The 22,887-nt window shown below is 38.1% G+C and overlaps 1 protein-coding gene across 1 annotated transcript in view; it reads right to left on the reverse strand.

Moving 5' to 3' along the window:
- Positions 1-22,598, reverse strand: part of Pkn2 (protein kinase N2) — a 95,862-nt gene extending 73,264 nt beyond the window's left edge. Inside the window, exon 1 of the mRNA XM_050160205.1 lies at positions 22,236-22,598. Coding sequence (XP_050016162.1) covers positions 22,236-22,283 — 48 coding nt within the window. The 5' untranslated portion in view covers positions 22,284-22,598. The remainder of the gene's footprint in view (positions 1-22,235) is intronic.
- Positions 22,599-22,887: the final 289 nt, after the last annotated feature.

Genomic DNA, 22,887 nt, shown 5'->3' on the forward strand with positions numbered 1-22,887 from the left:
AAATGCCTCTCAACCGAAGATGGTTAAGAATAATGTGGTAAATTTACACAATGGAGTACTATAAAGCTGGAGGGAAAAATAGCATCTTAATTTGCTGCAAATGGATAGATCCAGAAAACATCATATTGAGTGAGGAAACCCAGACCCAGAAACACAAATGTACTTACTCATAAGTGGCTTTTAGACATAAAGCAAAGAAAAACCAGCCTACAATTCAATCCCAGAGAACCTAGACAACAAAGAGGATGTAATTTACATGGGAAGTAGAAAAAGACAAGATCTCCTGAGTAAATTGGGAGCATGGAGACCTTGGGAGAGGGTAGAGGAAGGGAGTACAGTGGAAAAAAAATATATAGCTCAATTTACACAAATGTAGGCTACATGGGTATTTAGCAGAAGGCCAAGTTAGAATGTAACATAAAGAGAGATGCCTTCAAAATCAGAATGGTCATTTATAAATTCTAATATTCCAATCACGCTAAAGCTTCAATTTCTTCATTGTTTTTTATCATCACCACTACCATAATATACTATTTCTATGTCTTATAGAGGTTATGCTCAGAATTTAGAAATGTAGTGGGCTAGAGAGATGGCTCTGCCATTAAAGGCTAGGCTCACAACCAAAATATAAGAAATGTGTTTTCATAGCAACAGTGCCATTCCTGGCACACAGCCCTGAGGCTGTCAATGCTGGGTACTGGGTTCCTACATAATACCAACCCTCCCATTATCTTCACTAAGACAATACTTTTGGTTAGATGCATCCAAGTGTACAGATAAAATTCTCACTTCATCAGCCTTTCTTGTACTTACAAATAGACATATAGACAACTCCTGTTAAAGAGAACTAGCTCCTTCTTTGGGGTGGCATTCATAGCTTATTTTCTTTTGCTGGAATACAGATCCAAGGCCTGAAAATGTAGCAACCATCTGTGACAATGAAGTACACATGAGACAAAAGTCAATTCACCATGAATGACAGAAGAGAAAAAAGGCTGATTCCTAGATATCCTTATTTGCCTGGTACACAACTCCTACACTGCCTACCCTTGGCCTCCAAAACAATTATCAGCATATAATCATTGCACACAATAAGGTTCATTTTGACATTTTCATACATTTATCATATGCTCTGTTCATCTATACCCCCTATAAATTCTGACACCCCTTTCCCTACTCTTGCTGGTCCCCTTCCTCTTCCAGTCCCTCTTTTATACAGATTCTAATATGAGAGAAAATACAGTATTCATCTGAGTGTGCCTTATTTCATATAACATGATAATCTCCATTTCTATCCATTTTCTTGCAAATGACAATTCATTTTGTGCAGCTTCTCTAGAGCCCCACAGTGCATATGCATTTTCTTAACTCATTTATCTACGGACAAACATCTAGGTTGACTCCACAAACTGTTATGCATGCTGCAATAAATATGATGTCTAAGTTCTCTGCTGTATGTCAGTCTGGAGTCCTTCAGTTATATGTATGCAGAGACATACCTGGATCATATAGTTAATTCTACTTTCTTTTTATCTTCCTTCCTTCCTTTCTTCAGGGCAGGGTTTCTCTGTGTAGCTTTGGCTGTCCTGGGATTCACAGAGATCTGCCTGCCTCTGCCTCCTAAGTGCTGGGATTAAAGGCTTGAGCCACCACCACCTGGTTTGGTAATTCTGTTTTCAATATTCATATTGACTAGCATAGCAACTATACTAATTTACATCCCTCCACACAAATAGTTTATAATAGTTCCTTTTCTTCAGCATCACAAATGCTGACTTGGATTAATAAAATATATAAGGCCTCATTACTGATTTAAGTTTTTTATTTTTACTATGAGTAAATGGAAATTCAGGGCAGGATTTGGCAAGAAAAGCCCATTATGAAGGGAATAGTATTGCTGGCACAAACAGCAATGAATTACTCCTCACTTCTTTCATTCTGTCTCTGAGGTAGTCCTTTGACTTACTCTTACTAACAGTATGTAGTAGAAGTAACAACAATGAGGTGTTCAGGACATTTTCAAGGTTGGCCTTAAGTGGACTTAAAGCTTCTGCTTAAACTCTTGCAATTTCAAATGCTATATAAAGGCTCTTCTGCTAGCAAGAAGAGCAGGGAGCCCTGGAAAAAGGGAGGTGCCACACAGAGTTCACTTAGAAAAGAATAAAGTATTCCAGTTGCTCCAGCTATTATTACTGAGATGGCAGACACTGAGTCTATAGTGGACATTCCAAACTGTCACCAGCTGACTGCAGCTGCATCCGCGAGCCCAGCTCAGACCAGCAGAAAAAACACCTAATGTTCTTCCCCAAGCACAGGATGTTTGTATGCAGAAAAAGACCTAAGAGAATAAAGTCATGGTTAATCCAGGCTCTCAGGAGTTTCTTTAATAACATCCAATTACTCTTTGTGGACCCTCAATGGAAACATCACCATCTAATTTAAGGAAGGAAATATTAATAATACTATAATAAAAAAAATAAACAATGTAATATTAGTATTCTTAAATTCTTTCCACACACCATATTTATGAGAACATAGACTATATAATCCTACCCCCAAATAAAAGATACATACTTAACACTTTTATAAAAATTCATAGAAATATTGGCTAGATATTTATTAATCGATGCTATTCCTGGACATTAGACATAGAAAGGTGAAAAGACACAGTTACAATCTACAACTACATGAATCATTTCATTTCTATGAAAATATGGATCATTTCAATCTTCTCCCTTTGCTTATTTGTACATTCTTACTCCAGTGAGAAATCTGGCTCTTACTGTCCATCACACCTTTAATGTATAGCAGTAAAAACTGTTGAATTAAACAAGAGCATAGTGGTTGCATGGCAGTTCATTTTTCTGAAAATTTATCCAATAAAAATCTATTTTAGAAACCTTTATACTTAAGGAGTGTTATCCAATGGAAAGACAGTCACAACTAAAAACTGTGTATATACAATAGAGGAAAAGACCAAGGCAAAGAAAAATATAAAAAACACATTCAAAATTTAGGTTAAAATGTTAAAGAAAGACTTGCATGACACTAATATGTATTTTAAGACTTGAGCAATGACTAAGAATTATCTAAAAGGAGAGACAGAAGAGTTGCCCCTGCTTGAACTAAAATAAGTCAGAATTATTATATCATTGGTTCTTGAGAAGATGGAATAGTTATCTTTGCTCTTATCTAGTATATACAGTGAAACACTAGTCCTGAGACTATGAGAGATGGACGGAAATAAGCAGACTAAAAAGAGAATTCTAGTCATGAGGAGACAGTAGGGAGTTCTCTGCATTTTATCCTTATTGTAGATTTCTCCCTCCAAAGCCAAAAGAAGAAAAATTAAATGGATACAAAGAAAAGAGACAAACAAACAAACAAACAAACAAGAAGGCCCAGTTCTTTGGCCAGAGAAATGCATAAGAGAAGATAGCCCAGTAGACTGTAAAGCTTTGATGTTACTAAGTTTTACACTATTAAAAAAATTAAAAAAGTGAGAAATGAGCTTTATTAAGAGCAAATATACCAGAAATAGTCAAAGAAAATTATAACTAGTCAGCGTTGTAAGTAGATTCTGACTTAAAATGCTTAGCTTAAGCTTTCTATTTCATGATACATTGTGTTATTATTACTTTATAACACGTCTTGATTTAATAGTCATTTAAAATCATATACTATTAATTTTGAATAACTTAGACTATGATTTACTTTATTTTTGACAACATTATTAGTAGTTACATAATCATAATGGAAAATATATTCTGGAGAGTCAGAGAGGGCTAGAGAGCTGGCTACGAGAGTAATAAAGAAAACTGGCTAGAGAGTAGTTAAGAAAACCTGTTGCTCTTGCAGAGGACTCAGGGTCTGGTTCCCAGCACTCACACTGTGGCTTATAACCATCTGTAACTCCAGTTTCTGGAGAGCCATTTCCTGTCATTCTCTGCAGCATCAGGCACATACACTGTGAGTATACATACATGCATGCAGAACATTCATATACAGAAAATGTAAGTTGTTTTGTATATGGTGTTTCTGTTCTGCCCAGCCCTACAGTCATTTAGTCCCAACAAAACATACAGAGGCTTATATTAATTATCAACTGTTTGGCCTATTAGCTCAGGCTTATTATTAACTAGCTCTTATAACTTAAATTAACCCATAATTCTTGTCTATGTTAGCCACGTGGCTTAGTAGCTTTCATCAGTGAGGCATTCCTGTTGCAAGGAGGAGGGCCTGCTTGTTCGTCCAGGCCCCCAGGCTTGCTTAGCCTAGAAATAACCACACAGAAATTGTATTAATTAAATCACTGCTTGGCCCATTATCTCTAGCCTCTTATTGGCTAACTCTCACATCTTGATTTAACCCATTTCTATAAATCTGTATATCACCACATGGCAATGGCTTACTGGGAAATATTCTAACCAGCGTCCATCTCAGGCAGCGGATCCATGGCTTCTCTCACTCCGCCCTTCTCCCTCCCAGCATTCAGTTCTGTTTTTTCTGCCTACCTAAGTTCCACCCTATCAACTAGGCCAAGGCAGTTTCTTTATTCATTAACCAAAGAAAGCAACACACACAGAGAAGGAACTCCTACACCACATTCCCACCTTGCTTCCTCTGTCTGGGTGGCAACTGCAGACTAAGCCTTTCCTCTTCCCAGAATTGTCCTAGCCTATACTTACTGCCAGGCTACTGCCCAATCAGTGTTTTATTAAACCAGAACAAGTGACAAATCTTTACAGGGTACAAGAGCATTATCCCACAGCACTGTTTTTTTTTTTTTTTTAATTTTAAGGAGGAGTGTGGTGGTTTGAAGAAGAAAAGCCCCACAGCATCATATATAGAATGTTTAGTCACCATAAAGTAGATCTCTTTGATAGTAGGAATAGAAGGATTAGTCAGTGTGACCCTGTTGTGTCAGTAGGGGTAGCCTTTGAGGTCTCAAAAGCCCACGCCAGGCCCAATCCCTCTCTGCAGATCAGGATGTAGCTCTCAGCTACTGCTCCAGTGCAATAAATGTCTCCATATCCTCACTATGATGATAGCAGACTAAGCCTCTGAAATTGTAAGCAAGTCCCCAATTAAATGATTTCCTTTACAAAAAGTTGCGTTGGTCATTTTGTCTCTTCACAGCAAAAGAACAGTAACTAAGACAAGGAGAATTCTGAATAAGAAAACCTAAAATCTATTATAGCTCTGTCACTGATTTATACTAGGATTTTTTTTCAAATGTTTCAATTGTTTCTTTTCTAAAACAGTGCTAAGTTCAGCTACATCAATTTCAAACAAAGAATTTGAACAAGATGAAGTGAAAAGAATGTCATAGAATTCAAGGTGATATTATAAAAATTTCCTCCTTGATACAGTTAGTATAAAACACAGTGCACAGCTGGGCCTAGTGGCACAGGCCTTTAATCACACCAGTTGGGAGGTAAAGACAGAGGGACCTCTGAGAGTTCAAGGTCAGCCTAGTCTACAGCCAGATCAAGGCTACACAGAGAGACTTTGTCTCTAAAACAAACAAACAAAAAAAACAGTAACAAAGTGGAGGATGGAGAGAGAGCCCTAGAAAAATTTTCCTTCCTATCATTGCAGAATCTCAGCCCACTTCTAGAAAGCCTCCTTTCATGAAGTCATCTTAGGCAAACTGTTTCTCGTTATTTAACATTCATCCACTCAGGCTAACAGCATGATTCAATACTACCCAATGGCTTCCTAGAGTACATCCCACACCCTAATTCCTAGAATCAGTTTCTCAGTTCTAGCTGCTTACATACCACCTCACTACGTATGCTGTTTTATGGATTTTAAACTCAGTATGACTCAAAATAAATACTTTTTAGTCTTTCCAAATCACCCTATTTCTGTTACAGATGCCAAAGTCTTCAACTTCTGTTGACTGAGGTTTCTGTCCTGCCCGGTTCTCATAGTCGTTAAGTCCCAAAGAAATCACACAGAGGTCTATATTAATTATAAACTAGTTGGCATAGAAGCTCAGGCTTCTTATTAACTCTTATAATTTATATTAGCCTATAATTCTTGTCTGTGTTAGACACGTGGCTTGGTACCTTTTCCAGCGATGCAGTCACAACCTGCTTGCTCTGTGTCTGGCTTCTCTCTGTGGGTGACGACTGCACACTGACTCTTTGCTCTTCCCAGAATTCTTCTGTTCTCATTGCTCTGCCTATACTTCCTGCCTGGCTACTGGCCAATCGGCATTTTATTAAACAAGTACAAAAAACAAATCTTCACAGGGTAAAACCACTGTCCCACAGAGAACTTCCAAGCTGTCTTTCCTTCACTCATCATAGCCAATGGATGGGCAGATAGCTACATTAACCACTTTTCATTCTCTTAGCAAAAATTCTTGATACACTATTATAGTCAAAGGTGTATTGTGCTGAGAAAATATTTTCTAAAATTTGCCGCTGGTCAATTGACGAACAAAGTTAAATTTTTTTTTTTTAGTCCATGAAAGGAAAACACAGTCTAATAAATCATAAATTTAAGTCTCAACATGTGTTGACACTTAAGTGTTTTCATAAATCTATATCATTTTTACTATCAGTGACATTTTTAGAACAGTATATATGTTCCCAATATTGATTCTCATTTTGTTTAAAAAAAAAAAAACATATAGGCTTTTGAAACAATAAATCAATGGTTTCTTCCTTAAAAGCAACTTGGACTGCATGCTTCCTTTTTATCCCTATTCACTATTCTATCTTCAGCAGTTCTCAAGAGGGTGATTCCTGGTTCCTTCAAGTCCCACTATCCTTGCCTAGTTATTTAATTACTTAAAAACTATCTCTGCCATGTGTAATCTTCATGAGAAAAGAAAATATACTATTAGTAAATATGCTGCTAATTATTATATGGCCAACCACAAAATAATATTTTGAATAGAGCAGATGTTCATTAAATGAACGGAAGAATGGTTAACAGTAAATTAGTATACTTAAAAGTAACAAGAAAGAGAAAAAAAATCATACTAGCTCATCAACTTTTCCACAAGCAGTACTCAAAATTCTCACATGAGCTATAGTATATTGTATCATTAAACAGAATAAAGTTTCTAATGTGACACATTCCATTGTAGGTGGAGCTGAACAAAAATCTATAAAGAACCTGCTAATACCCACAACTAGTTTCCTTATTCTTATTCATATAATACAAGAATTACAGGTTTAACAGGTTCAACCACACAAACCAAATCAGAGGATAATAGCAAGGCTACCGTTGTCTATGTACAGAATATCAGTAGACATTATGTGTGGGGATGGGAGCCAAAAAACAGGGCTAAGGATGTAAATCAGTGGTAGAATGTTTACCTAGCATGAACATGACCCTGGGTTCAACCTCCAGCACACACAGAGCACAGACACTCACACTCAGACACAGACACACACACAAACACACAATGTGGGGTTGTTTTTTTTTTAGTACATTTGTGGTTTTGGGGTTTTTGTTTGTTTTTTGTTTTAGTAAATAAAGTTTGCCTAAAGATCAGAATGCAAAACTGAAAAGTCAATTAAATGTTTTCTTTTTAAGAGCTACAGTGGTCATGGTGCTGAATTATCCATTGTCTTCCTCCGTAGGTGCTCAACTTAAGCTGTCATCCTAGGAAGGAGCATAAAAGTGGACAGGGTTTCCAGTATAGTCTTGGCTGTCCTGCAACTTGCTCTGTAGAGCAGAACAACCCAGGTTGACCTCAAACTCAAAGAGATCCGCCTACCTCTGCCTCTTGAGTGCTAGGATTGAATAAAGGTGTGCACCACCACTGCCAGGCCTTAAATCATGAAACTTTTACAGCCTTAGAATTTATAGTATTACATGAAAGTCTCATAACATCAATTAAAACATAACTACTGACATTAAAAAGAAACATTCAGCTGCTAGTATGGATGAGGAAGGTTAGGCAAGTGTGGTGGTTTGAATGAAAATAGTTATAGGCTCATACTTTTGAATGCTTGGTCCACAGTTAGTGGAACTATTTGGGAAGGATCAGGAGGTATGCCTTATTGGAAGAGGTATGTTATTTGGGGTTGAGCTCTGTGGTTTCAAAAGTCCATACAATTGCCAGTTAGTCTCTGCCTTGTGCTTGTGAGTCAGGATGTAATCTCTTAGCTACTATTCCAGTACCATGGCTGCCTGCAGCTCCCTGCCATGATGGTCATGGCCTCACCCTCTGAAACTATAAGCTCCAATAAACTCAGAACTATCAGTTGCCTTGGTCATGGTGTCCTTCTGGAATGTTGGGATTAAAGGTCTGCACCACTACCGCCCAGCTGGTAATGATGTCTTAACACAGCAATAAAAAATAAACTAAGACAGCAACAATGCTTAGGCTGTTCATTAAGAACTATTACATAAGATAAATAATGCTACATTTCATTTAATCTGCACAGTAAACCAACAACAAAGCAAAGGGGGCAGGAATGTTATATAATTATTTTTGTATTTTTGTTTATAAGCCTAGTCTTTAATACTTGAGCCATCTCTCCAGCCAATACAAAAAACAATAACAGAAATTAACAAATATCTTACTTTTATTGTAAATTAAAATCAAAATACGGATGATACATAAAAGGTGTTCAGTAAGTGGTAATTAAAATAACTATTAATAAGAAAGTAGTGGTTTAAATAACAAAGCTTTTACATGCCTTAGATTTTGTAGTAATACATGAAAGTAACTCATTTTATTTTTATATAAGATGATCAGATAAATGCTCTCCCACAGACAATTTAATAATATAGTTATCTTTAATGAATCAATTTTTACACAGAGTAGCACTAGATCATTAGTCTAACTTCCTTACTTTGGTTTTTTGGAGACAGGGTTTCTATGTCTAACAGTCCTTGGCTATCCTGGAACTTGATTTGTAGACCAAGCTGACCTCAAACTCACAGAGATCTGTCTCTGCCTCCTGAGTGCTGGTTTAAGGACATTTGTTACCATGCCTGGCCTTATTCAAGTTTTTTTTTTTTTTTTTTTTTTGGTTTTTCGAGACAGGGTTTCTCTGTGGCTTTGGAGCCTGTCCTGGAACTAGCTCTGTAGACCAGGCTGGTCTCGAACTCACAGAGATCCGCCTGCCTCTGCCTCCTGAGTGCTGGGATTAAAGGCATGCGCCACCATAGCCCAGCCCTTATTCAAGATTTTTTAAAAAGATGGGGGTACGTAAAAGAGTATAGCTTTTATACCAAAGAAAAGGACAACATGTTTCAAAGGCAAAAACAATGCTACAGAATTAAACATAATTCAAAGAACAAAGCGAACAATTACTGAACAGATATTTTCCCCTCAGTTATGGTGGTTTGAAAGAAAATGCCCCCCCCCCAAGGGAGTGGTACTATTAGGAGATGTGGTCTTGTTGGATTAGGTCTGGTCTTGGTGGAAGAAGTGTGTCACTGTGGGGGTGGGCTTTGAGGTTTCATTTCTCAATTTTCACTTGGTGTGACAGTCCAGTTGACTTCCTGCTGCACCCTGGTCAAGATGTAACCAGCATACCTGTCTGCAGGCTGCCATGCTCCCCATCATGATGATAATGGACAGAAACTGTAAAGTCAATTAAATGTGTTCTTTTTAAGAGCTACAGTGGTCACGGTGCTGAATTATCAATTGCCTTCCTACATAGGTGCTCAACTTAAGCTGTCATTCTAGGAAGGAGCATTAAAATTGGCTGAAGACCTTCAGGTGGTAAAACTCAGTGGTCTACCAAGCAGAAGACTAAGCAAGAGCATAAAGCAAAGCACAGCTGTTCTTTTAAAATGTATATTCCTTATATCTTTGTAGTTGCTTCTCTGACTAAAAGAAAGAAAACAATACAAAACCCTCTTTTCATGTTGCTGACCAGGTTTAGATACAGCAAATAGATCAAGGCCATCCGCAGTTATTAAATAATTTGTCTGCCAGAAAAGGAAAAAAAAACTATAAGAACATGACTCTGGGAAGCCTTCTGAATGAAAAGTATATCAATTTCCTGCTTTCATGTATTTGGCTCTCATCCCATCCTTCTTGAACTAACTACTGCTCTTCAGATATGTAATTTAAATGTCTTAAATTTATTTTTATTTATGTATATGTGTGTGAGCATGCAGATGTCCAACACTAAGTATAAAATTTTGTGTAGAGTTTCTATGAGGTTTTAACATAGTGAAAACTCGAAATAAAACAAAAATTTATAAGAAAATGAACATTCTCTTGATGTTCAAAGTATAAAGATAGGGTTTATATAGAAACAAAATAGAAATTCAATTATGATAAATAAGTAAGCTGAGCACTCAGTATAATTTGTACATCAAAGCTTGAGTGTATTCAATTAGAGAGTTCATATTATTTAGTAATATTTGCCACAAACCTTTTTATCTAGTACAAAAATATGCAGGATCTTTTGTATTTTGTAGCTATATATAATCTTAGTTCAAATTGATAACTATGTCAAGTCTCTGGGAAAATGACAAAGACAGCTATAAATTTATTTAAGCATATCCACAGTCTGCAAATGGGTACTACAGTCAGTATTTGCAATGCACAAATAAATTCTTCAATGAATGCTCAATCCTAGAAATTCATCACATAGTGTAAGACTTCAACTATGCAGGCACACAAACTCAGCTTGCTGTTATTTTAAATTAAGATTATGGAAATATCTGTAGGTTAAGATAGCTATCTTCCTACCCCTTCTTATTTGAACAAAAGAGGAAAAAGAGGGGAATAAAATGAATCTATGAAGCATGACCAATTACCTAGACGTTGGGCCAACCTGTAATACAAGGTCTCATTATATAACCTGGGCTGACTCTAGATCTTAATGCCCTTGCCACACTTCAAGTTTTAGAATTATAGAATGTGCCACCATGCTCAGCAAAATGAAACAATCTTAAAAAAAAATACACCAGAAAAGGAAAAAATAGCATAGCTATTTCCTTAATAATCAAAATGTAAGAGTCAACTGAAAAGGCTAAGATAGCAACTAATAAAAATGACCAGATCTCTAGCATAGTCAGTGAGATTTCAGAAATTTAGAAGTATTAGATTGGCCAGAAGATTTAAAACAATTCGACATTACTTATCGACTTGTGCATTTATTGAGCATAAATAGTATGCCAAGCGCTAGGGACATAAAGTGGGTAAAATGGTAGTGACACATAATTTAACCACTGCACGGATACGTTCAATGACAGGAGCTATAAAATGGAAAATAGCCTATTTTGCAAATGGTCCATGTAGCACAAATAATAAAAACCCATAGACAGATACTGGGGTTCAAGTTGAAGATCAAAAAAGTAAAGCAGCCAAGCCATTAGAGAATTCTTAGCTCTACTAAGGCCCAAAGGGGTGATCCTGTTCTCAGCGTGACCATAGACTACAATGCTCTCCACCAACCTCAGACTGCAATGAGCGCTTAGTCTCCTCCATCCTAATATACTTCTCTCCACCCAGCTGTATCACTCCTATCCCCACCTCCCTAGTGCTGGGGCATGTGACTCCTTTATAGATCTCATATGTAAAGGTGCCGGGCCCTTTTAGACAGATTCAATCTGAGCCCAGGGTGGCCTTAAATCCTGGAATTAAAAGTTGTGGCCACCACTCCCTGGCCTCTAGTGGCTTAGCTCTTCAGGCAAGCTTTATTTATTAAAACACAAATAAAATGTCACTATAGTCACAAATGTGAAATGATTAATTCACTAAATTTACTTATTTTAAAAAAGAAATAATGTGGTAGTACATGCCTGTGATCTCATTACTGGGGAAGCTGAGGTAAGAGTGTGACCTTGAGAACAACCCAGACTAAAAATGAGATGCTTTCAAAGAAAGAGAAATGGGGGATGGGGCAACCACTTTTGGATTCTACACAAATATAACTGTTCCTTCGTAGAGTTAAAGGATTGTCCAATTTGCCAAATACTATTCATGGAGAGAGACAATTATTAGTGTTATTACAACTAGACACAGAAGTACAAAAGAAATGTGGTTTGTACATCTTCGAATAGTTCAATATGCCCTAGCTTAAGACAGACAGAGAAAGGTCTAGCAGAACTTATAAGGGACAGAAAATGGAAGGTCTACTTCATTCTATAATCAAAAGAAAATTATTGAAAGAGTTTAAACGCATGTGCATTTTCCTACCCTACACTCCCTTTTCAGAAAATAATTGTCATCCCTAACACAATCCCATTCCTTGAGTTACATAGTTGAATGGATTAAGGTGAATAAGGCCAATCAGATTTTCTCAAACAAGCATTTGAAACTGTGGCACAGGGTATACTGTTCAACTAGCAATGGACTTACAAGCATTTGATCTGTAAGGCTAAAGAGATAAGAGAACACAGAATCAATGATAGAGAAGAAAAGGGAGGCAGGGAAAGAAGGCATTCAGTTTTCTGTTTAGTACTATGGGGACTAGGGTCTCCACCTTATCCTTGTATTAAGTGAAATCTTCCTGTAGTGCACACACGTCAGCTAGCTAGCCACAGGCTCCCACACATGCATGTGTGTGCGTACATATATATAAAACCAGGTTTGTGCAGGGTCTTCAAAGCTTAAACATGAAAGTTACAGGAAGTTGAAGTAATATCAGTTGTCCCTAGGATTAGAAACAGAAGACTACCGATGTCAGTAAGAGAATAACTTTAATGGTATAAGTGATAGAAAGTCATATTTAGATAAGTTAAAGAAGTGGAAAGTAAAGACAAAAGTAGCTAAAAAATTTCTTTAAATGAATGTGATTATAAAAGAAGTCTGAAGGATCACAATACTAAAAAGTCTAATAAAAAGATGAAACATGAATTTATTTTCAGTTAAGGGAGAATAAAAACCTTAGACTGCAAAGAATAAAATGTAGCTATTACATAGAATGGAAAAGACCAGCAAAGTATAGACACAGCAAAGCAAAACAATATCTCCTTAAAATGTGGTGGGGGGTAAGGAAAAAAGGACTAAAACCTTAAAGTTTAAAGAGAAAGGAAGTTAAGTAGGTTCACACTGGCATACCGTGTATACCACTTAGTAGAGGCAATGACAAGGTAAGTGATTTCTTGACTACAAAGAAGCAGGAGTAGGTTGGACTTAGAGAAAATGCCAAACTCGAGTTATAAATGGTGAATATTGTGGGAGTCAATAGAGAGGTTAAAGAATGATCTTTACTGACACAGATTTTAGGGAATAAGTGAATTATTCCAAACACAAACTAATATTAGAAGGAAGAAGTCTGTTACAAATTAAGTAAGGATAACTTCAGGCATGATTCTTACATACCTAGTATGATACAGCCTCAATTCTAACAGGAAAAACTAGATCAAATAAAGCTAATTCAGATATGACCTTAACAGATGAAAAGTACTCTATCTGAAATTTATAAGGTTGTTTGATATACATTATAAATGTTTTAAGCGTTAAAACTGATAGTTCACGATATTTACTCAATATTCAAAAATCAACTATTAAAATGTGATCCAATACTTATTAGAGTAGCTAAAATTGAGACAGACACTATTCCATGTTGCAAAGGATGTGAAGAAACAAACTCATATTCCTTGTAGGTGAGTATACACAGTAAGTCAATTTGGAGAGTGATTTGGTGGTAACAAAACTAGATAGATTCTTATCACACAATCCAAGTTACGTTACTTGGTACTTACCCAAAGAAATTAAAAACATGTACCCCCCACGAAAATTTGAACAGTACATTATTCATAGTTTATTATTTTATAGCTCGGAAGCAACCAAGGTGTTCTTTAGTAAGCAAGTGAACAAAACGTAGTACATCCAAACAGCAAATTATTAAAGAAGGAGGTAAGACAATATTGGGCTGGGGATGTAGTTCCATTGGTAGACTACATGCCTAGTACCCATGAGACTGATCCGCAGCACCACATAATCTGGGTGGGATGACACAGGCCTATTATCTTAGCATTTGGGAAATGGAGGCAAAAGTCTCAGAAGCTCGAGGTCATCCTAGGTTACGTAGCAAGTCTGAAGTCAGTCTGTGATATATAAGATCCTCCTACCTCAGAAAAAAAAATTATCAAATCGTGAAAGGATATAGAGGAAACATAAGTGCATATTACTATGTGAAAGAGTGAAAGTTAGAATGCTACATAATGGCTTCAACTACATGTCATTATGGAAAAGAAAAGCCACAAAAACAAAGAAAAGATCAGCTGTTCTCAGGGAACAGAGCAGAGGTAGAAAAGAAGGGATGAAGCACAGAGGATTCTTAGTCCACTCCACTACTCTGAATGATAGTATAATGGTTGTGCTGGCTAATTTTATGTCAACGATACAAGCCAGAGTCATCTAAGAGGGAGGAAACTCAACCAAGAAAATGCTTCCATAAGATTGACTAGTAGCCATGCCTACTTAATTAGTGATTGATGTGGGAGGGCCTAGCCCATTGGAGATGGTGCCACTCCTAAGAAGATGGTCTTGGATGCTATAAGAAAGCAGACTGAGCAAACCATGAAATGCCAGTCTGTAAGAAGTACTCCTCCACGGCCTCTGTTTGAGCTCCTGCCTCCAGGTACCTATCCTGTTTGAGTTCCTGCCCTGACTTCTTTTGATGTGAACTTCCTTTTAATATGAACTGTGATATGGAAGTATAAGCAAAATAAATCCTTTCCTCCTGAAGTTGTTTTCGGTCATGGTGTTTCATCGCAGCAACAGAAACCCTAACACAACGGTAAATATATGTTATCATATATTTGAGCAAATCTATCCAATAAACAATACCAAAAGTGAACCGAATACAGACTATGGATTTTGGAAGAAAATGCTATACTAATGCACATTAATCAATGTCAATAAACATATCATTCTGATCAGCATGGTGATATGGGAAGCTGTCATTACGTGTGTTTATGGTAGTTAGGAAATCTGCGTCTTCCTCAGGTCTGCTGTGAACATAAAGCTGCTCCTTTAAATAGCCTACCAAATGACCTAAAAAATAAAATGAAACATCACAGATTTTAGTAGAAGCCAAAGGTAGTGGCACAAATCTGTGTGAGCCAGTTGTGGCTGAGGTAGAAAGAAGTACTGTAAATTTAAGACCAGTCTAGGCTGCCTAGTGATGGGGGGGAAGCTTTGTTAACCAATCATCTTTAAGAAGTGAAACCTAGTTAAGGCGTGGCTTCCTGGAGCCCAGAAGGAAAAACTGGGATGGACCAGGTGCTTGCTCTCTCTGGGTGATTCACGCAGGACACATAGGAACTTGGACTTTCCATTCCTGTGGCATGAGTTTCCCCTTATAATAAGTAAAAATATAATTGTTTATCTTTAAGCTAGCCTGGTTATTTCCCGAATCGAGCTAACTTCTACAGTTGGCGCCTAGTTTTTTTGGGCCACTTAAGAGTCTCTGGCAGCTCTCCTAGGGAGACTATCTCAAAAATAATCTTACTAGAAAATACAGGTAAGAAAATACAGTTCCTGGGTTTAAGAAGGAATTTCTTAAGAGTGTAAAACAATTATAAGAAAAAAATGAACAAATATGTTAAAAATTAAGAATTTTTCATCATCAAAGGATACCACAGCAATAAGAAAAATTGCCCATAGGATTCTAGGTTTGCAAATATTAGTAAATTGTGATAAGGAGTAACATTATTTTTGTTTTATACTCAGATTAAATCTAACCAACTCCAGAAATAAACTGACAACCTGTGCTAATATGTAAATAACTGATTCAAAATCATACAATACTGTCTACTAACATAAGAATTAAATATTAATTACTTAATAACAAAGTATTAAGTAATTTAAGACAAATGGAATGGAAAAATGAGCAGTTTTATCAACTATTCACATAAATATTTCTCATTATTTCTACATTTATACTATGTTAACTAACATTTAAATGCCTAGCATGTGTCAGATTTACATGTTTTACCAACTGCCTGGGGCTTTTTATTTGGAAAGTTTACAAATCCATAGAAATAAATTATACTTTCATTATTTTTACACCAAACCTGCAACAAATAATAACTGCAAGCTTGTAGATTATGATTCTGAATATATTCCAAAATGGTAAAAGATTTATAACTGTTCCTCCTAAACAACATCCTGAACTGAAAGTAACTATTTAGAAACTGAAAGAAGATATTCACAATAAACAGGGTTAGAATAAAAAAATAAGAAACTCTTACAAATCAAAACAGAAAAAAAGAAAAAGTGGGCAAGAGAGAAAAGAGATTCAGCTGAAGAAAAAAACATAAAAGGTCAAAAAACAAAAGAAAATTTCCAGGGCGCCTGGAGAGATGGCTCAGTAGTTAAGAGCACTTGATTCTCTTCCAGAGGACACAAGTTTGGTTCCTGACATCCAAGTCAGGAAGCGCACAACCATCTGTAACTCCAGCTTCTTTCTAGCCTCTGTGGGCTCCTGCACTCAAATGCAAATATCCATATCGAACACATACACACCTATACATACTTCAAAATAATAAAGCTATTTTTTAAAAAGAAATATTCTATATCATGATAATCAGGAAGCATCATCAAGATCAACAGACAAAGTATTATGGCCCTTTGATTTGTAAAGTTAAAAATGATAATATAAGGTGTTGAAAGGACAGGTAACAAAAGAACCTTTATTTTCATATATTTGTTGGCATGACTATAAATTCATATAACCCCAATGAAGTTCAGTATCACATCTTAATGCTAAAAGCATTAGCCTGCTCTGTAAAGCATCAAGTGAACCTCCACATACACTTTCAGCCTTCATAAACACAGGAAACACGCTGTCCATAGTATCTTTGCTCACTATTATGAAAAGCAAAAAAAAAAATAAATAAATCACCATTAAGAGTTAAATATTCAAATATCAAACAATGGGAGATATCTACTCAATGAAACTACAGTTAAAGCTGTTACACTACATCAACAAGCAATAAGATGAATAAGTTTATCTAAAGTAGGTGGAAACCCAAGTTAAAAAGATTATATTCAATGCAATTGAATGCCTTACTGAGAAAAGGTACCAAGCCACATGGCTAAACATAGATAAGAATTATGGATTAATTTAGGTTGTAAGAGGTGATTGGTAATAAGCCTGAACAATAGGCCAAACAGTTTGTAATTCATATAAGCCTCTGTGTGTTTCTTTGGGACTGAACAGCTGCAGGGCCGGGCAGGACAGAAACTTCTGTCTACAGCGCAGATATTGTGAGGAGGGAATAGTGGTGGTCCAGGAGCACTTACTATGACAACTAATGATTCAGTACAGTATGCCTAAGGTTAAATAAAAGAAAAAAATTGTGTGTAATTTGTTCAACGAAAGCTCTCAAACAGCCAGAATAGCCATCCCTTTGTAACTAACAGAAAGACTAAGGTATAAAGTACGTGCTATTTAACATATATCTGCATACTAGGTGGCATATCTTCTACAAGGAAAGTAAATTCCAAAGTCTGTCATAATTACTTTCCAATAAATTAAAATGCCTATGTGCTAAGACAGTAAACCATTAATTAGGCAAAGTAGACATTGCAAATCTTTTATCTACAAATTGAGTGTACAAATCTACACTCAATACTATATACTTCTTGTATATCAGTTCATCTTTATAATGTATCACTTTAGCATATATGAATTGGGTATTGTAAACAGTTGACAGGTAATTGAAGACATGCAGATACCATGCCATTTCACACACAAGAGTTAAGCATACAAGAATTCTGAGACCTAGAGGTGTCATGAAATGAATTCCCTACTGGTTTCAAGGAATAACTGTAATAATATCATCTAGACATATCCTTCAATACAATGCAAACGCTATATTGTTTGGGGAATGACATGAAAAACGTTTGTGCGTGCACAATACAGATGGAGTTGGTTTTAACGATTTATTTATTTTTACTTTATGTGCACTGGTGTTTTGTCCACATGTTTGTCTGAGGGTGTCAAAACACCTGGAGCTGCATCACAGACAGTTGTGAGCTGTCATGTGGGTGCTGGAAATTGAACCTGTGTTCTTGAAAGAGCAGCCAGAGCTCCTAACCACTGAGCCATCTGTCTACCCCCCACCTCCTTGTTTTGAGATAGTCTCTTTATGTAGCTTTGGCTTTCCTTGAACTTTATGCAGATCAAGCTGACCTCAAACTCAGAGATCCAAGCACTGGGGAACAGAGGCATTTGGTCAAATCCATGGATGAAGAATCCAAGGATACAAGGGTTAACAGTAACTGCATAGGGCAGTAATTATAATGAACTTCTCATAAAATGATCAGGACAGTCTTCATTGTAGGTAAGAAATGGAGCCTCTTATCAATATACCGAACACCTTCTAAGTGCCAACACAGAACTAGGTTATACACAAACTTAAAATTTAACCTATGAACTTGAGAAATCAATCTTTGGCAGATTTTCAACAAGCTTTTAATGTCTCTCATCAGAAACAGTCATTGTTAAGAGAAGAAAGTCTGGAGAAGGTTGTTTATATGACTACTCTTTGTGGAATAGTGTACCCTATTTGAAATTAATCAAGCACAGTTAAATTATACACTACCAAATGAAATATGAACACCACTTTTCCTGTTTCTAGCAGGATCTTAGAATTTACAACAAAGCTAACTCTGATTAACAACATTTAGACCAATTTTTAGAAATTTTCATACAACACTGGAATACAAAACATTTATGAATCCAAAGAACTGAGACAACTTAATGATGTAATTGAAAACACACAGATCACAGTTCAAATTTAAAGTTAACAGCATAACCATAGGAAATTTACTTAACATTCTTGTTGGTTGGTTGGTTTCTGGTTTTTGTTTTTGAGGCAGGGTCTCACTATTTAGTCCTAGCTAGCCCAGAACTCACTAGTTAGACTGACCTTGAACTCAAAGCAATCCTCCTGCTTCTGCCTCCTGAGTGCTGGAATTAATGACGAGTGCTGTCATACCAGCCAACTTAACACTCCTGAGGCTAGTTTGCTAATTCATAAAATGGAAGTAAAACAACTTACCTTACTAGTGTATTGTGAATATCAAATAAAGTACACAAGGTACCTAAGAACAATGGCCAATATGTAGCAAATAATAAATGCTATCTGTACTTTCATAAAACTCTCCACTAGTACAAAAGCTATTTGTGCATTCTAGAAAGTAAAAAATCCTTGTCATATTTAGATCCTTCACTACAGTTTTGGTAGATATTCAGTTGACATTAACATCTGCAATTTAAGGCTAAGTACCAAAACTTTTCAATTGAGCAAATTCCTTTACTCAGGCAACACTTCACTAGGAACTTTGATGAAGGTGATGAATCACCAATATCAGTAAGATTATTTAACTGTTTGGTTCTACTCAAATTTGGTTCTGGATTCTCTAAAATTACTGCAATAGCCATTTGGAGGTTTTTAATACTTTTCATTAATCCCAGTTTTCTTAAAAATAAAATGTAGGGTTTTTGGCCTCACTAAAATAAGTTTCCTGCCATGCTTCTAATGAAAAAAAAATAATATACATTATGATATAAAAGCTGGAAACTGCCAATGGAGTTTAAATTTTCTACTAGCCTATTTTTGTTGTTTCTGTAACAAATATCCTTCTATACACCTTGCAGTCTCTGGCCATCAAAGCTCCTGTTCACTCTACTAATGCCTCCTTGTTTACTAAGTCTCCGTGTTACTAGCAAGAGTTAAAAGTGTTACTCACAGAAACACTACAGTAAGTATGAAGACAAAGTAATGGTTTCAAATGTATAGTTTTGCCTGTCTAGAAGCAAACATTATATTAAGACAATTCCAACTCCTGCAAACTACTCCAAATTCTGCAGTATGATTAAAAAAGAAACTGGATTATGTTTACACACAAATAATTCATTAAAGTTAAACCAATGCCTAGAGTGAAACAGTATTCCCAAGACAAGATATGGTAAAGTAACAGTGTTCGGTCATTAAACATGTTTTAAAATTGGTTACATAACTTAATCTTTAAATACTTAAAAGTGTGTTTGACAGATAAACATCGAGAAATTCATATTAAACTAGTTTTCAGTCTAAAAAACTTCAAACAATTTAGAAGCTTTAAAAATATAACTAAGTAAACTTTTGACAGATATTGAATCAATTACATTTGTTTCATGACCAAATGAAATAAATATTTGAATGAAGTAAATTTTATGGTCATGTATCTTAAGTGATGTAGATAAATATTTTAATAATCAGTATAAACTTTATATGTGGTAACTTTTATTACAACTGAGACTACAATAAACCAAGAAAAATGTCTTAGATATATATTGACAACGTAAAGATTAAAGTAACACTTAATAAGAACTATTATTTTTTCAGAAGGGGTTTTTCTTTCTTTTTTTCTTTTTTTTGTGGGGGGGGGAGAGTTTAGAGGCAGGGTTTCTCTAAAACTTTGGAGCCTGTCCTGTAACTATGTCTTGTAGACCACGCTGGTCTCGAACTTACAGAGATCCACCTGCCTCTGCCTCCAGAGTGCTGGGATTACAGGCGTGCGCCACCACTGCCCGGCTGAGTTATACTTTCTTAGTGAAAAGCATAACTGCATCTGGTGTTCCTTATTTTGTTTCCATTATTTAAATTGTCATATTTAAAGTTCTTTTTCACTCTTTAGCGTGCTCATTACTGCCAAAACTGACCTTACTAACAAAAAAGGCCCTAAATATAATTTAATAAACACAAAAATGTTTTTTGCTACAGTGCCAAAATAGGTGCCATTTATGCCAACCTCCAGAAAATACAAGGACACCATAAAATTTATAATTCTATCTGCACTGATAGAAAAATGTCATTTTAATGGCATGTTATCAAAATCAAAGTGTGCTTTTCATGTTTCCAAAGTAGGCAATATATGCTCTTTCCCAAAACTTCAGGGCATTTTCCTTTTAGAAGCATGCAAATTAAGAACAGAATCTATTCACTTAGCAAATGTATGCTGTGTAGAGCTGCTTACTAAGAGCTAATTGTAATTAAAATGTTATATAATGACATTTTCAAATGACAGGAAATTCCACTTTGCACTCCAAAGGATTCCACAGGCACAGTAATGTACAGTTGTCCCCTGCTCAGGTCTCTAACTTAAAGACGCACCATCATGGCAATGCACTTACGCTTACACCTGATGGCCCAATACAGTAGGCTTATGCCGGGACCTAAGACAAAGGCATTTCAAGAAGAAATTTGCAGGAAGAAGCAATGAATAATTTTGTTATAATCAACCCTCTAAGAGTCACGTGTTAAAAAAATGAACTGTCCAACTTTTCCAGAATTAACGCAAGTGCTTCAGTCCTCTCTCTAAGCTTTAAGTGGCCAAAATATGAGTATATTAAAACAAACCAAAAATGAACCAAAATCAGTTTAGAGGCAAAATTTAAATCCAGATGTAAACATCTCTTGAATACTCCAAAGTAATGACACACAATCAACAGTGTATAAACTCAAGTCTCCGACACCACCGAGATCTCAAAACAAAAATCATGCTTACATCATCAAATATTTAGCTGGAAATAGGAAAGAATAATATTGTTCCGACACCAACCACACTAATTACGGCATCTACTTTGTTATCTTCTGCGGACATGTGCTGCCTAACGTTTTCACTTAGTGAACTGTTCTCTGGCTTATAAACAACTTCTGGAGCTCTTTCTCTTGTGTCCAAACGGGAGGGAAAATAAAAGTCTGGGGGAAAAAAAAAACCATCAGCATCTGAACTTCCGGATCTGAGCAGAGGGAGCCATCCGGGAGGACCACCTATCTCTCCCTGAGTTAGAAAGGAAAAGTCAGGAAAAAGACACGGCCGGCCCGGTCCGCTAAAGGCCGTTGGTCACCTGAAGAGGGCTGGCGGAGCGAGGCCAACACTTCCGAGCGAGCCCTCCGGGGGGCTGAAGTTCTGGGGGGCGCTCTTTGTGCAGTCTGAGGGGAAAGGGAGGGAACCGCCCACAGCCAGGGAGTCATTCAAAGGAGTTCGCGAGCAGGACTGGGGGGGGGGGGGGGGGGGGCGGTGACACCGGGAGGGGGACCCGCGCGAGCACACGGCCCCGCCCGCGGGGACGGAGGGTCCCTCAGCCCGGTGGCCTCCGAGAGCGCGCGGGAGACCGGTCCCGGGCGTGGGGCAGCCGCTCCGGACTGACTCCACGCGAGTTTCCACACTTAGCGGGCCAGGGGCGCGGTGCGCAGCGTCCCCGAGCCCGCGGCCGCCATCCCTGGGGTCCCCCCCCTCCGCCGCCCCGCTTTCCCAGCCGGCGCTCCCGCAGGGCCGCGGCCCTTACCTGCAGCTCGGTGAGGAGGATCTCCCCACGGTCGGGGTTGGACGCCATGGCGCTCCGCTCGGGACTCCGCACCTGAAGGCGGCCAGCGGCGCGGCCGAGGGAGAAGGCGGGACGGGAGCCGTGCGGGGGGTGAGGACCGGAGAGAAAGCAGCAGCTAGGGAGTCATGGAGGCGCGGCCCGACTGCAGGCGCGGCTCAGGCGGCCCGGCTCATGGAGAGCGGCGGGGAGCGAGGGCCCTCGGCGCGGCTCCCCCTCGCCGCCCGCCGCCGCCCGCCGGACTCTGTCCCCTCAGCCGCTCCCTCAGGGCGACGCCGGGAGCCGCCTCGGAGCTCTCGGAGCGGGGCGAAGCGGCCGCGGCGGCAGCTCCCCCTGTCGCACCATTTGGCTGTCACCGCGTCGCAAAAGCCGCCTCGCTTGGCGGCCGCCGGCGCACGTGACGGCCGCGGCCCCGCCCCCGGCTGGGCGGGGTAAGGGAAGGTGCGGGGGGTGGCGGGGGACCCCAGGGCCAGCGGCGCGGGGCGGACGGGCTGGGCGTGGCCGGCTCCGGGCCGGCCGGGGTGACACTGGGGCGTGAGGCCCGGGCTCGCGTCGCCGGGAGGCGGGAAGAGCGTGCAGGCCACACCCACCTCCGGCCGCGTTTAACGGCCCTGCG

The sequence above is a fragment of the Alexandromys fortis genome, unplaced genomic scaffold (assembly GCF_014885135.2).
Source record: "Alexandromys fortis isolate MF-2015 unplaced genomic scaffold, M_Fortis_MF-2015_v1.1 scaffold_124, whole genome shotgun sequence".
Lineage (NCBI taxonomy): Eukaryota > Metazoa > Chordata > Mammalia > Rodentia > Cricetidae > Alexandromys > Alexandromys fortis.